Raw genomic sequence first — 15451 nt, forward strand, 5'->3', positions numbered from 1 at the left:
ACTTTAGGTGAATCTTAGCACTGTAATAGTGAGAAAGTAAATACCAGAATATTACATGCAGCGTGATAGGTTTTTGACAAAGCTAAAGGCGAGAGAATATATTTTTAAGAAACTGTATTTTCAAAAGTAAGAGAAAGGAGAAATCGCAACTCTAACACTACTGGTAGCAATGTAAAATGGTGCAGCAAATCCACTGAGACACAACGTAGATTAATGGTTGCTTAAAGCTGGGGGTTAGAGCAGAGGTAGAGGAGATGGAGGAGAGACGGATAACAAGCACAGAGTTTCTTTGGGGGCTGATGAAAGTAGTCTAAAATTGATTGCAGTGATGGTTGCCCAACTCTGAATATATCATTGCATCCACACTTTAAATGACTGAACAGTATGGTCTGTGAATTATATCTCAGCAAAGCTGTTAAGTGGTTTTTTCTTATTTTAAAGATTTTACTTATTCATTTGAGAGAGAGGGAAAGACAGAGAACACAAGCGGGGGGGGGGGGCATGGGGAGAGGGAGAAACAGACTCCCTGCTGAGCTGGGAGCCCACTGTGGGGCAGATGTGGGGCTTGATCCCAGGACCTGGAGATCATGACCTGAGCTGAAGGCAGACACTTAACCATCTGAGCCACCCAGGCGCCCGGCCCCCCTTTTTTTTATGTCAAGGAAGCTTCTGGGTAGACATTACCTCAGGCAAGGGAAGGGAAGAGATAGGCTGGGAAAGGAGTTCATAGAAGGTAGGTTATTGTCAACGTACCAGTTATTGTGTTGGTTGCTGATTTAACTGTTTTTTTTTTTTTTTTAAGACTTTATGTATTTGAGAGAGAGAGAGCGCGAGCACAAGTGGGGGAGGGGCAGAAGGAGACGGAAAGGGACAAGCAGACTCCCCATGGAGCAAGGAGCCTGATGAACCAGGGCTTGGTCCCAGGACCCTGAGGTCATGAGCTGAGCTGAAGGCAGATGCTTAGTTGACTGAGCCACCCAGGCATCCCTTGGTTTTTATTATATTGTGTATAAATAAATACAAAGAAACATAAAGTGAGTTAAATATGGACAATGACGAAAATGTGTCAGAGACAAGCAATTCTGTGCACCTGAAATGTAGTGGAATGGGTGGGCTACAGTAGAGAGTAGACAGAGCAGACCTCTCCAGAGAATCCACTTTAGGGAGGCTAGAATGAGATGAGTCAGCCATGTGGGGATGGGGGTGAAAAATTTTCCAGGCAAAGGAGATAGCATGTACAAAGGCCCTAAGGTGGGCCCAAGCCTTCTGTGTTTGAGGAACATTCCGGAGGCCAGTCCCTTGAAACCCTTAGACCAATAGCAGCACCGGAAGGGTCAGAACAAGACCTTTGAGGGTTCTTAAGCACAGAGAAGATGGCCATCCCCTCATATGTCATTTAAAATAAAACATCTTAAATGGGAAAAGTGCAGAAGTGTTATTAAAATTTTTAAAAAGCTTTAATTTTCCCATGATTACTTTTGATACCTTTTTTGAAATAAATACATGCCGCCGGGCGCCTGGGTGGCTCAGTTGGTTGGGCGACTGCCTTCGGCTCAGGTCATGATCCTGGAGTCCCGGGATCGAGTCCCGCAGCAGGCTCCCTGCTTGGCGAGGAGTCTGCTTCTCCCTCTGACCCTCCCCCCTCTCATGCTCTCTCTATCTCATTCTCTCTCTCAGATAAATAAATTAAAAAAAAAAATCTAAATACATGCCGCCAATTTTATTTTGTTGGTGTCTCTACGTTGTTGGTACCCAGGGTCCCAGATAACTAATATTCATTGAGCATTTACTAGGAGTCAGGGATTTGTTCACAGCCATTATCCCGTTTAACTTGTAAAACAACCATACGAGGGAGAAACTGCTTTTTCCCATTTCAAGGAGAAGGAGAGGGAGGCACTGGGATATGAGTACAGTAATTCTGACTCCATGGAGGATTGAACAGGCCAAAATCCCGTTTTGAAGGTTCAAACCCGGGAGATCTCCAAATCTCAGCGTCCAATACATCTGCGGAAGAACCATTTGGTCGGGAGCAGGGCCCTCCCCTTCCGAGCGCCCTGTGCCTTTAAGAGTCGCCCCCTCCCGCCCGCCACGCTCCAGTTTCCCTCCCGGGCACTCAGAGCATCACCCCGCCCCCCGTGTCTGCAGAGCCGCACCTCAGCCCTTCCTCCCCGCCCCACACCCTCCGGCGGGGCTCTCTGCCCCCACCCGCCCGGTGGTGGGTGAGGTCGGCTTCGAGGCTCTCACCCTCCGCCCTGCACAGTGCCCACTACACCCCAGCGGAATGCCACTTTAGAGACCCTGATCCCGACCCCTCCCAGCTCCTGATTCCGAGGGGCGAGGCCTCAGCGCCCCCTCCCATCGCCCGGGGCCCATGGCGCCGTGAAGGTGACCTCCCCCGGGGGCAGCACACGGCCCGCGGTGCCCGAGCGGGCTCACACGTGGTGAGCAGGGAGCGCGCAGCCCCTCCCCTCCACGCGCCTCGAGCAAGCGTCGCGGACACGCCCCTTGGCCTGGCTCCGCCCCCGTGCCCGCGCACGCTTCTTCAGACTCGGGAGGGACGTCGCGCCCTAGTCCCGCAACCGGCTGGTTTAGGTGTGGGGTGGGACCTGGGTGGGACACTCCCGCATCCTCGAACCTCCCCTGAGGATTGTGAAAAGCGGAAAGTCAGCCCTACTCAGGACCTTTGGCTGGTAGGCGAGATGCCCCAGCGAGATGCGCTGAGCTGGGAAGAGAGAGCTGGGACCACGAGCCTGGGATCCGAGCCCTAGTCAGCTAGTCTTCCTTGTTCTGAATCCGGAAAGTGGGCGTCATATTCCCTTCTTTCTCAGGACTTTGGTGGCGCCTCAAACGAGACTTAAAAAAATAGTCGTTTGGTTTATGACAAAAAGCATTTGTCGAGCCACAAAAAGCATTTGTCGAGCCCCTGTGTGGCTGGACCCTGTGTGTACTAGGCAGGGCCTACATCTATAAAACGAGGAGTCTGTCCCCTTGAAGAGCTTTCCCGATCCTGAGTCTCCCCACATTCTGTTCTGGGATGGTCCAGAAAGACGCCTCCAAAAGAGGAGGGGGCGGAGGTCCCACCTGGCGGCAGGTGTCACTGAATAAGCTAAAATTTCAAACGCAACGTGGGGCGGGACAAGCTTTCGGAGGCAGATGGGAAGCACGCTCCGCGTTCCCCCACCCTCTTTCCAGTCCCCAGCCTAAGAAAAGAAACCGACCTCATCCGACACCCTCCAACCCAGCCGCGAGACCGCCCAGCCCCGCAGCCCGAGCCCCGCCCCGCCCCGGCCGCCAGCGATTGGGAGATGCAAATACCAGCTTCTCTGCCCAGCAACGGGTGACGCGCCGCCCGAGCGCGAGGCGTGGCCCGCCCGCAGCCCAAGCGGGCACCTCGGTGTTTACACGGGGCGGCCCCGCGCGCGCCGCAGCGGCCCGCAGACGGCGAGGGGGAGGGGTGGCGCGCGCGCCGGCGGGGCCGCGCGGGGAGAAAGACACTGGAAGGCGGCGGGGCGGGCCGCGGCGGAGCAGGAGGCTGCGAGGAGAGCCCGCGGGGGCCGGAGGGTGCGATTCCTCCGCCCCCGCAAAACAATGTGCAGCGTGCGGCAGGGCGCAACTTGCCGGAGGCGGCGGGGGCGCGCCGAGCCCGCCTGAGACCGCGCCGCTGACCTTCTCCCCCCGCCGTCCGTTGGGCCCGAGCGCCCAGCTCCTCGCTCCCCAGCTCGCGGGGGCCGGGCCGAGCTGCGGGGCGGGGCCGCCCCTCCGTCGCTGCTGCCTCCTCCCCCACCCCCAGCCGCGGAGGATGCGGACGGCCCCCGGCGGCGTCTAGCGGCCCCGGGCCCAGGCACGATGGTGCAGCAGCGGGGCGCGAGGGCCAAGCGGGACGGCGGGCCGCCGCCCCCGGGGCCCCGGCCGGCTGAGGAGGGGGCGCGCGAGCCCGGCTGGTGCAAGACGCCGAGCGGCCACATTAAGAGACCGATGAACGCATTCATGGTGTGGTCGCAGCACGAGCGGCGGAAGATCATGGACCAGTGGCCCGACATGCACAACGCCGAGATCTCCAAGCGCCTGGGCCGCCGCTGGCAGCTGCTGCAGGACTCGGAGAAGATCCCGTTTGTGCGGGAGGCGGAGCGGCTGCGCCTCAAGCACATGGCGGATTACCCGGACTACAAGTACCGGCCGCGCAAAAAGAGCAAGGGGGCGCCCGCCAAGGCGCGGCCCCGCCCCCCCGGCGGTGGCGGTGGCGGCAGCCGGCTCAAGCCCGGGCCGCAGCTGCCTGGCCGCGGGGGCCGCCGAGCAGCGGGCGGGCCTTTGGGGGGCAGCGCGGCGGCGCCCGAGGACGACGACGAGGACGACGACGAGGAGCTGCTGGAAGTGCGCCTGGTCGAGACCCCCGGGAGGGAGCTGTGGAGGATGGTCCCGGCGGGGCGGGCTGCCCGGGGAACAGCGGAGCGCGCCCAGGGGCCGTCGGGCGAGGGGGCGGCTGTCACCGCCGCCTCCCCCACTCCGTCGGAGGACGAGGAGCCGGAGGAAGAGGAGGAGGAGGCGGCGGCGGCGGAGGAAGGCGAAGAGGAGACGGTGGCGTCGGGGGAGGAGCCGCTGGGCTTTCTGTCCAGACTGCCCCCCGGCCCCGCCGGCCTGGACTGCAGCGCCCTGGACCGCGACCCGGACCTGCCGCCCCCCTCGGGCACGTCGCATTTCGAGTTCCCGGACTACTGCACCCCCGAGGTTACCGAGATGATCGCGGGGGATTGGCGCCCGTCTAGCATCGCCGACCTGGTTTTCACCTACTGAGCCCACCGTCAGCGGGGCGCGCACGCCCCCAAACCAGCTGTTTACATACAGGAATCAGGTATTGGGGCCCCTCGGAGGCCGAGGCTGGCACCCCATCTCCCGCGCAGCCTCCCCCCCTCCTAGACGTGCCCATCCCCCTCAAATCCAGACATGCCCCTCCCCCGCAGACACACCCCAAGGCAGCCCAACCCCCACTCTTCCCCTGACATCCAAGCCCCGCCCCGTCTTGCCCCCTCCCGCACAGCCACCAGCAGCCAGCCCCCCTCCTTTACACCTCACGTCCACTCCTACAGACCTGCACCCCTCCCCCACCTCGCACACGCCCCTCCTCGTGGCCGGAGGACACGCCCCTGCCCTTGCTCCTGAATCCCTCCGCCTTCGCCTAGCCCGCCTCCTCTCTCGTTTAGGGGGGCGCTGCAGCTGGGCGGCACTGCGCGCTCCTCCCATGCCCCCCTCCTCCCCTTCCCCGAGCGCTGGGGCCCGCCCCCTTCTTGCGCATGCTTAATGCTTCTTGGGAGGAGGGGGCCGGTCCCAGTCGAACCGCACGCCTCTGTGGCCCGCTCCGGGAAGGAGTGGGGCGGGTGTTGAGCGATCCTGAGAAATCTTTTGATCCGGGAGCCGCGGCTTCTTTTCAACCCGACGGGGCGTCGCTGCCTTAATGGGAGGAGCACTAGGAAGGGGGAGAAAGAGACTAGCTGGCCCGGAAGGGTTTGGTTTGGAGCTTGGAACTCTCCCTGGTGGCATAGCCCCTTTTCCTTGCGGGGTTGCCCAGACGGACGTGCACCTCCTCCTCCTCCCCCCCTTCACCCCCGCCTACACACACACCGCTAGACTGCCTCTACGGTCTACCTTGGTCCCAGAAACTTCCTTTTCTTTCCCCCACCTGGGAACTGGGAATAGGGTCTTCATCTGGAACTGCACCACGAGAGGACTGCCCAAGAAAACTCCGAACCAAGGCATTTATCAGTCTATATGGGGACAGGGTTCTTGCTGCTCCCCACCCCCCTCCAAGTGCCCCATCACGTCAAGGCACACTCCCAGCCTGGGCTCCTCCCTACGCCCACCACTCCTTTCTGTCACTCAAGTCCTGTGCCCACAGTGACAGTATTCAGTGGGAGAAACTGAGGCACGTTGGTACAGGGTGGGGGTGTGGAGACTGAGGCATGATAGCAGCCGGCGTGGCAAGAAGAGCCCCACTTTTAAACAGCTGGTGAGACTATGGACTGGGCCAGTGAGACTGAAGGGAGGGTCAGCGTAGTGGAGGTGTGCCGTTTGCACCTGTTTTTCCATGTGAAAACTCGGGATAGCGCTGCTGTCTGAGGAGGTTGTGTTCAGTTCCGGGGTGCCCTCGGGGACCCTGCCCCCTTACTCCCCAAGTGTCCGCTCAAGTCCCGCCCCTCCGGCCTCCCCACGCCCCCTTCTGCCCTCACTACCTGTATCTCACCGGCGTGTGTTCATCCTCCTGGGTGTGCACACACTCTCATTCACACACACACAAATCTCAGGAACAAACGGTCCCAGAGTCCTCCTGGACCCCTGCCCAGGGTCTCCGCAGGTCTCTGCCCCACGCGTTCCCGTCGCTGACAAAGCCACCAGCTGCCTCCTTTAAGCTTGGTGCTCCGGCTCTGGGCCTTTCTCGCGCTCTCTCTCTCTGTCTCTCTCTTTCTCTCTCTCTCTTTCTTTCCTTTTTTTTTTTTTTAAGAAAAACAACAACAAAAAAGACAATGAAAAAACCCAGAAAACGTCATGTGAGTGAAGAGATGTCACTGTCTGTGGTCTTGGAGAACTAGTCTAGTAGCTGAGGGGAGGGGTCCCTCTGATCTGGGGCACTGGCACCCACAGCAGGACTCCGCCAGTCTGATGCCAGGACTGAATAAAGTGTATTTGCCCCGACCTTGCCCTGTGGTTCTACATGTCTGTGCCTTTCCTCAACCCCTCCCCCAGACAGTTTGCCAGAGGGACATCCTTGTGACTTAGCACCGTGCAGGAAGAGCAGGGGGGTCCTCTGGCTCCCTCTAGCTCAGGCCTCCCTGGTCTTCAGTAAGGATGACAAACTCATCCCTGCAGGGCCAGGCATGTGACATAAATGAGAGAGTCTGGGTCGACACTGGCTTTGTGACCTCAAGGCGAGCAGCTGCTCACCTCAGGCCAGTCGTGACCTTGTGGGAATGCAGCCCACGGTGGCCAGATTGTTCAAGAGAAGGTAGAAATCTGGATGTTTCTATGAACATCTCAATTGCAAAATGAAAGCTGACTCAAATATTTTTAAGTCCTTGTGGACCGAATGAAATAAGCACGCAGGCATACCTGGCCCCGGGGGGGCCAGTTGGGCCCCACCCTTAATGAGAAGTGAAAAGGGTCGGGCCACATTGTCTGGGCTCAAAAGCCCCCGTACCACCACCACCACTGAGCACCTGTGTGACCTTGAGCAAATTCACTTCACCCTGAGTCTTTTCATGGGAGTCACATGAGGATGGTAGCAATACCTGCGTCAGGGTGAAATGAAGTTCGAGGTGAGAAGCATTTAATAAGATGCTCCCTAAAGTGTATCACTCCATTGTCCAGAGGAGGAAACGGTCAGGGTGGCGAAGCAACCTGTAGGAGGGCCTGCAAGCAGCCAAGGTCAGAGTCAGGGCCCCACATTTTGGTTCTCTCTCTCCTTGTGGAGTGTTCCCTCAGGGTGCTGCCTCCTTCCGTGTTTGAATCTGCAGATGGTGTTAGGTTGTCCGCTCAGGGCCCCCAGTGGTGTGGGGGTTGGCCCCAGTGTCTGGCACAGAATGGGCCCGCACTGTAGATTTACTGAATAACTAAAGAGCAACGGCAACCACAGCGGATTCCTGTCCTTGAGATTCTTACCAGCATGTTTTGGAAACAGAGGAAGGCCTTTTCAAAACTCTTTCTCCCCCTGACACCCCTCCCCCTAATTCCTCCACCGCCAGATCCAGTGAATTCCTAAGGTTGAACAGAACCTGTTTCCCCAGTAAGAACCAAGGCCAAGTGTGCAGACCTCATTCAGAGAGGGTGTTCGGGGACTGGGATACCCATAGACAATTTAAAAGACTATAGCAGGTTTGGGAGGGCTGGGTGCCTACAGAAAGGGGGTCTGGTTGAGGAAGGTGCAAAAATTATATTGACCGTTCTCTCTCGGCCTCTGATTGAAAGCAGGATGTCCCCCGCCCCCAAAAAATCCTCTAGGAAAGAATTGAGAAGGTGAGAAAGAGCTAGGTGCCACCAGAAGCCCCTTGAAGGAAGGACTTGCCCGGCTGTGAGACGTTATGGTCAGTGGATAGCCTCCAGCTGCCGAGAGCCCCTGGACCCAGGGCAGCCTGCATCTGGTGTCCCAGGGAGATCAGGTATATAAACGAATGCCTGGCCATTTTGGTTCAGGGTGGGGGCCTTCACCTCCCCCTCCAGACACCCACCCAGGGCCCCTCCAGGTGGCCAAGGCTCTGCCAGGCTACTGTAGTGCAGTTTGACCCCCTGTACTGGATCCTGCTTCCTCCCTCTTCTTTTCACAGGTGTTTATACCTAATAAATACCTTGCACCCCAGACTCCGTCTCAGCGTCTGTTTTCGGGGAACTCAGTTTGCAACGGAGGGTGCGAGGGGCCGGACAGAGGGAATTGGGTCACTGGCCCTGTACCCGCAGCTGGGCACTTCTGATGCCCCTGACCTCTGGAGGGGTCTCTTCTCCACACAGGCCGGCAGCCCCCGCCTCAGGGCTGCACCCTTTCCAGTGGGCATCAATGAGAAACTTCAGCCTCAGCCTACCAGTGACTGCAGATCCCTCCCCTGGTCAAAGCTGGAGAGAGGGAGGTGGTCAGTCTTGTCCTTCAGAATGCCGTGGGAGGGTAAATAAAGTGCCTGGATAGGGATAGCCCTACATCGCTGTGGCACCTTGGGCAGGGCTTCTTTGCAGGCCCCAGTTTCCCCATATGTAAAGTTCGGGAGGGGAAAGTAGGAACGGAAGAGAGACCATTTATTGTTACTTGGTTCTTCCCATTTCAGAAGGAAATGGATTCTGACCTGGAAAAGGTGGGGAGAGATCTGCTTATGTGGACTCTGGGGACACCTAGAGGCTGAAAGGAATAGGAAGCATTTGAGGGTTGGGGGTGGGGTGTGTCCCACTCCAATCTCACAGGGTTCATGCAGTCATTGACTCATCCCCATGGGATCCCAGACCTGGGCTATTTGAACCATCTTGGTTCCAAGCCTTTAAAAACACCTATACACTGAGGTGCTGGTTATCTATTTCTGGATAACAAATTGCCACAAATGTATCAGCCTAAAATAACACGCATTTATTGTTTCAGTCTCTGTGGGCCAGGAATCCAGGCATGCCTTAGCTGGGTTCTCTGCTCAGGATCTCCCAGGCCTGCATCAAGGTGTTGGCCAGACTGCATTCCTTTCTGGAGCTCAGCATCCTCTTCCAAATTCACGTGGTGGTGGGCAGAATTCAGTTCCTTGGGGTCAAGATCCCCGTGTCCTTCCTGGCTGTCGGCTGGTGCCACTCTTGAATCCTGAGGACCACTCCCAGTGTCTATCTTCCCAGACTCTCTCACAGAGTGGCACCTAGGCTTTTATTAATTAATTAATTAAGTAGTCTCTGTGCCCAACATGGGGCTGGAACTCCTGACCCCAAGGTCAAGAGTCACATGCTCTAGTGACTAAGCCAGCCAGGTGCCCCAGGGAAGGCTCTCTTTTAAAGGACTCACTTGAGGTAAATACCTATTAGTGCAATTGCTGGATCGTATGGTAGCTCTATTTTCAACGTTTTGAGGAACCTCCACAAACAATGAATCATGGAACACTACATCAAAAACTAATGATGTAATGTATGGTGATTAACATAATAATAAAAAAATAAATTAAAAAAAAAATTTAAAAAAAGGACTCAATTGATTAGATCAGGCCCACCCAGGGAAGTCTCGCTTCTAATTAACTAAAACTCAGCTAATTTGGGACCTTAATCACATCGGCAAAATCTCTTCACCTTTGCCATATAATGTGATCTAATCACAAGAATGACATCCTTCATACTCCCTGGTCTCACCCACACGGAGGAGAGTGGCAGGTTATGCTGGGCATGCACACCATGGGTTGGGGGGGGGGCAGTCTTAGAGCCATCTTGGAATTCCTGTTAGCATAGCTGTGGATTCTCAAGTCCGTATCTCCATCCTGATGTTGCCAGACTCATGTCTAGCTGCCTCCTTGTCATCGCCACTGGAATGTCTAACTGGCACCTCGAACTTGGCATGCCTAAACATGAATTCCTGTTTCCACAGTGCTTCCAAGCCTGTTCCCCAGCCCACATCTTCACATCTCACATGACTAAAAGGCCAACAACCTGTTGGTCATCCTTAGCTCCTCTTTTCCCCCATAGCTTCATATCCCTTATCCCTGTTGGCTCTACTTTCAAAATGTGTCCTGTGTCCTATCACTTCTCACCTTTTCAATGGCCACCCTCATGGTCCCGCGCCCCCCCCGCCCCAATCTCTTGCCTGGTATCCTGAACCAGCCTCCTCACTGGACTCCTTGCTTTCTCCTTTGCCTCAATCACAGTCTTGTTGTCCACGCAGCCAGAGGGATCTGGTTAGACTATAAATCAGACTATGTCCCACCTCTACTCAAAACCCTCCACTGGTGCCCATCTCATTCAGACTAAAAGCCAAAGTCCTCAGCATGGCCTGCAAAATCCTATGTATTCTAGCTTGTGGCCCCCCGTGGGACTCCTCTCCTATTGCTTTTCCCTTCCCTTGCCATACTGTAGCCTCACTGGCTTCCTTGCCGTTCCCTAAAACTACCAAGCACATGCCCACTTCAGCCCTTTTGAATAGCCAGCCCTTTGCTGTTCACTCTGCTGGAAATGCTCTTCTCCCAGATACCCACAGGGCTTACTCCCTCACTTCTTCGGGTCTTCGCTCCAACGTCGCTACCTCAAAAAGGTCTTCCCTGATCATTCTTTTTTTTTTAAGATTTTATTTATTTATTTATTTGATAGAGAGAGACAGTGAGAGAGGGAACACAAGCAGGAGGAGTGGGAGAGGGAGAAGCAGGCTTCCTGCGGAGCAGGGAGCCCGATGCGGAGCTCGATCCCAGGACCCTGGGATCACGACCTGAGCCGAAGGCAGACGCTTAATGACTGAGTCACCCCGGCGCCCCTTCCCTGATCATTCTTGTAAAGTATCATACACACACCCTTACACTATCCCCTTACTTTGCTTTATTTTTCTTAATAGCATTTATCACTGTGGTATTTATCATATACAATTTTAATTTTGTATCTCTCTCTAACTAGTATGTCAGCTTCACAAGGAAGGAATGGCTTCTACATTGGACTCCTTGCCTTAGCTCATTCAATCATTCATTCACTCACCCATTCAACATCTATTAAGGGTCTGCTTTTGCCAGGCTCTGTGCTGGGTGCTGGAGTACAAAGGTGAAAAAGACAGACGTGGCCTGTCTTCACTGAACTCACAGTCCCAAGGAGGAGAAAGACACATAAACAGAGGGATGGAAATGCATTGATGGAGGTGGACAGTGGGGCTGGGGGCACACAGAGGAGGCACTTAATCCAGACATGGAGCAGGGCATGGTCAGATCACTTCATGGAGAAGGTGATGTTTAAGCTGTGACTGAGACCTCAGTAGGTTGACGTGGTTTTAGAACACGGCTTCAAGTTATTTGACATTCTTTCCATAAATTTCCTTCCTCCTGAGTCTGGGCTGGCCTTCATGATCCACTTGTAACCAATAGAATGTAGCAGAAAGATGCTGTAGGTTTCTACACTGAGCCACCAAATAAGAAGTCCAACACCCCTAAGATCGTCATGCAGTGAAGAATTCCAAAACATGTGGAGAGACTCCATCTAGGTGCTCCAGGTGATGCAGGCACCTACTTAGGTGCCAGACACGTGAGCAGAGGAGGCTCCAGGTGATTCTAGCACCCAGTCATTCAAGTCACTCCCAGCTGAAGCAGTGTCTTCCCAGCTAAGGTTCAGCCATCATGGAGCAGAGACAAGCCATCCCCTCTTCTTCTTCTTTTTTTTTTTTTTTTTAAGCCATCCCCTCTTACCCTGTCTGAATTCCTGACCCACAGAGTCCATGGTCGTAATGAAATTGTGGTTATTCACACTACTAAGTTCTGAGGCAGTTTGTCATGCAGCAGCTATAACTAGAACAATAAGACTAAGCAGATTCAGATGAAGGAGAAAGCTTTCCAGACACCAGTAACTGCAAGTGGGAAGACTCGGCAAGAGTCGAGGGCGTGGAACAGAATTGGCTGTGGCTGGAGGAGGTGGTGGGGAGAGAGAAGATGGACTGGCAAGGACGGGAAGCACCTGGAGGGCATTGGGACCTTGTCCTGAGTCTCCACACTGCAGCCCATGGGCTCTTTTTAAAGGTTTATTTATTTATTTATTTATTTATTTATTTATTTAAGAGAGAGAGAGAGAGAGAGAGAGAGAGAACGAGGGCAAGCGTGCATGGGCGCTCGTGTCGGGGAGGGGCAGAGGACGAGGGAAAGAGAAACTCAAGCACGCTCGGAGCTTGAGCATGGAGCTGGCGCAGGGCTGGATCTCACGACCCTGAGATCACGACCTGAGCTGAAACCAAGAGTCCTGCACTTAAAGGACTGCGCCACCCAGGTGCCCCCGAGCCTAAGGAGTCTTTTGAAAACAAACGTGACTGGGGCACCTGGGTGGATCAGCTGGTTAAGCCCCTCACTCTTGGTTTCGGCTCAGGTCATGATCTCAGGGTCGTGAGATCATGCCCCATGGCCAGCTCTGCCCTCAGCGGGGAGTCTGCTTAGGGTTCTCTCTCCCTCTCCCTCTGCCCCTCCTCCTGCTCTCTCTCTAAAAATAAATAAATAAATTCCCTCACTCACCACTCCAGCCACACTGGCATCCTTGAGTGAACTAAGCGCATCAGGCAAACTCCTATCTCAAGGTGTCAGAGCCTTTGTACTTGTCTGTGTAAAAAGAAAAGAAAAGAAAAGAAAACAAACGTGACTTCCTCTGAAAACCTTTCAGTGGCTCCCCATTTCCTTCAGGATGAAGGCTAAGATTCATGGCCTGGCTTTCAAGACCTTTTACAGTTGACTTTTTTATTGTTTTATAGACTCTTCTTCGGCTACCAGCTCTTCCCTAAAGCTCGGCCTCAGCCATGCCAGGTCACTCCCCAAGACAATGCCCTCCTATGCCATTTGTCTTTGCTCTTGTTGAGAAATTAGAGGGAATTTGGGCTAATCATCTTGCCTTTTGAGGCCTTAGTTTCCCCATCTATGCAGTTAGGTCATTGGACCAGGAGTGTTTAAGAGCATATCCAGTCTGGCATTCAGGGAGCCTATGAAAAGGAGGGGGAAAGCTGCTTGCAGCCAAACCTGCCCATCTAGCTTCTTTTAGGTTGCCTAGCAATGGATGCCAAACATCTCCCCCATTCTAGGAGGTTTCTTAGCAACCCAAGTTCTCACCCTCAGTTGTTTTCAGGGTTTTCTGTTAACTAAATGAATGTGAAGTTCTGTTCTTTCTCTTCCAAGAAAATCTGCAGCCAAGGCTCTCTTTGGAGACCTGGATCTCATTGGCCAGAACTAATCACATGGTTTTGCCTAACTTCAAGGGAACGGAGAAATGTATGTGATGCACATGGAAATTTGGTGAGCCGTCTATGTCTCTACCACAGTGTTTAAATAAAACCTCTTTGACAAGGCGACATATGAGCAGAGGTCTGAATAAAGCCAGAAGCTAGCCATGCAGATATCTGGAGAAGGATCAATAAAAGCAGAGACACACACAAGTACAAAGGCTCTGACGCCTTGAGATAGGAGTTTGTCTGATGCGCTTAGTTCACTCAAGGATGCCAGTGTGGCTGGAGTGGTGAGTGAGGGAATGGAAGAAGAGGAGATTATGGAGGTAAGTAAGGTTGTGGGGGAGGGGCAAGCATAGGAGCTAGTAAGAACTGGTTTGGGGGCGCCTGGGTGGCTCAGTCAGTTAAGCGACTGCCTTCAGCTCAGGTCAGGATCCCAGGGTCCTGGAATAGAGTCCCACGTCAGGCTCCCTGCTCAGGAGGGAGCCTGCTTCTCCCTCTCCCTCTGCCTGCAGTTCCCCCTGCTTGTGCTCTTTCTCTCTCTCTCTGTCAAATAAATAAACAAAATCTTAAAAACAAACAAACAAAAAAGAACTGGTTTGGGATAGTCATTGCTGCATAACAAAGCATCTTTAAATTTAATAGCTTAACACTTTTATTATCTCCATGATACTGTGGGTTCGAGGGATTCAGTGGGATAGTCCTGCTGGTGTGATGTCATCTGGGGGCTCAAGTGGGCGGACATGTCCGAAATGACTCACTCACACCATGCTGTCCCATACAGTGTTTGGTGTCAGCTGTGGGCTGCAAGTTTGGCTGGAGCTGTCAACCAGAGCACCAGCATGTGACCTCTCCATGTGGCTTGGGCTTCTTCGGCATGAGGACTGGGGTCCAAGAGGGAGCTTTCCAGAAGTGAGTGTTGCAAGAGGAGGGAAGAGGAAGCTGGTCTTCTTGAAAGCTAAGTCCACAGCATTGCCTTCACCACATTTGGTTAGTTGAAGCAATGGCCGGGCCAGCTCAGACTGAGGAGAAAGAACTCCACCTGCCATGAAGGGCAGAGTGACAAAGAGTTTGTGGCCATCTTTAATCCACCACAGTTTTCTCCTTTTGGCCTGAGTAAGATGAGATGTCATTAGAGGGTTTTGACCAGGGAATGAGACTCCCCTATGAGAATCTGACTCATGCTCAAAGGATCACTGTGGCTACAATGGAGAGAAGAGACCACAGGGGGGCAGGGCAAAAGGACCAGGTGAAAGGGGATGGATAATAGGTGTCTGAGATGACACTCATGCTCAAAGTAGGGCCCTGGCAGCAAGGTTTGTCCCACCAACACCTGACTGTCCAATATGACGACCACTAGCTGCATGTGGCTATTTAAACTTAAGTTTAGGGGCACCTGGGTGGCAGAGTCGTTAAGCATCTGCCTTCGGCTCAGGTCATGATCCCAGGGTCCTGGGAACGAGCCCCGCATTGGGCTCCCTGCTCGGCGGGAAGCCTTCTTCTCCCTTTCCCACTCCCCCTGCTTGTGTTCCCTCTCTCGCTCTCTCTCTCTGTCAAATAAATAAAATCTTTAAAAAAAAAATAAACTTAAGTTTAAAGTAATTAAGGTTAGGGGGCGCCTGGCTGGCTCAGAGGGTAGAGCGTGTAACTCTTGATGTCAGGGCCGTGAGTTCAAGCCCACATTGGACATAGAGCCTACTTAAAAATAAATAAGTAAATAAAGTAATTAAGGTTCAATAAAATTTAGAATTCAGTCATCAGCTCACTAGCCACATATCAAATGCTTAATAGCCAAATATGGCCAGTGGTTCCGTTCAAGCTGCACAGATCTAGACCATTCCCATTTTTGCAGAAACTTCTATTGGATAGCACTGGCTTAGTAAACCTTCTCACCTCTTACAGGGTTCTACGTCTAAAATCTTTAACTACAACGTCCCACACTCTGACCTCAGGCTCCCTTTCTTCCCATCTACCTATTTTTGGACTTCATTGAGCTCCTCCGTCTGGAATTCCTGTATCTTCTCCAGATCCATCTGCTCTCCTCCTGAGCTGCCTTGGCATCCTTCCCCACTGAGCCAG

General features: G+C 53.9%; 1 protein-coding gene across 1 annotated transcript; it reads left to right on the top strand.

Moving 5' to 3' along the window:
- The first annotated feature begins 3367 nt into the window (after nucleotides 1-3367).
- On the top strand, nucleotides 3368-6488 carry SOX12 (SRY-box transcription factor 12). The gene has a single exon (XM_045885582.3). It carries the CDS (start codon nucleotides 3847-3849, stop codon nucleotides 4789-4791), a length of 945 nt encoding a protein of 314 aa, XP_045741538.1. The 5' UTR covers nucleotides 3368-3846; the 3' UTR covers nucleotides 4792-6488.
- The last annotated feature ends 8963 nt before the right edge of the window (nucleotides 6489-15451 follow it).

This window comes from Mirounga angustirostris, unplaced genomic scaffold (assembly GCF_029215605.1).
Source record: "Mirounga angustirostris isolate CCGP_5_RB_7025 unplaced genomic scaffold, mMirAng1.0.hap1 SCAF_10, whole genome shotgun sequence".
Lineage (NCBI taxonomy): Eukaryota > Metazoa > Chordata > Mammalia > Carnivora > Phocidae > Mirounga > Mirounga angustirostris.

Bases quoted from the DNA above. Each gene is read 5' to 3' on its own strand.
- SOX12 (XM_045885582.3), top strand. From the start codon at position 3,847: ATGGTGCAGCAGCGGGGCGCGAGGGCCAAGCGGGACGGCGGGCCGCCG.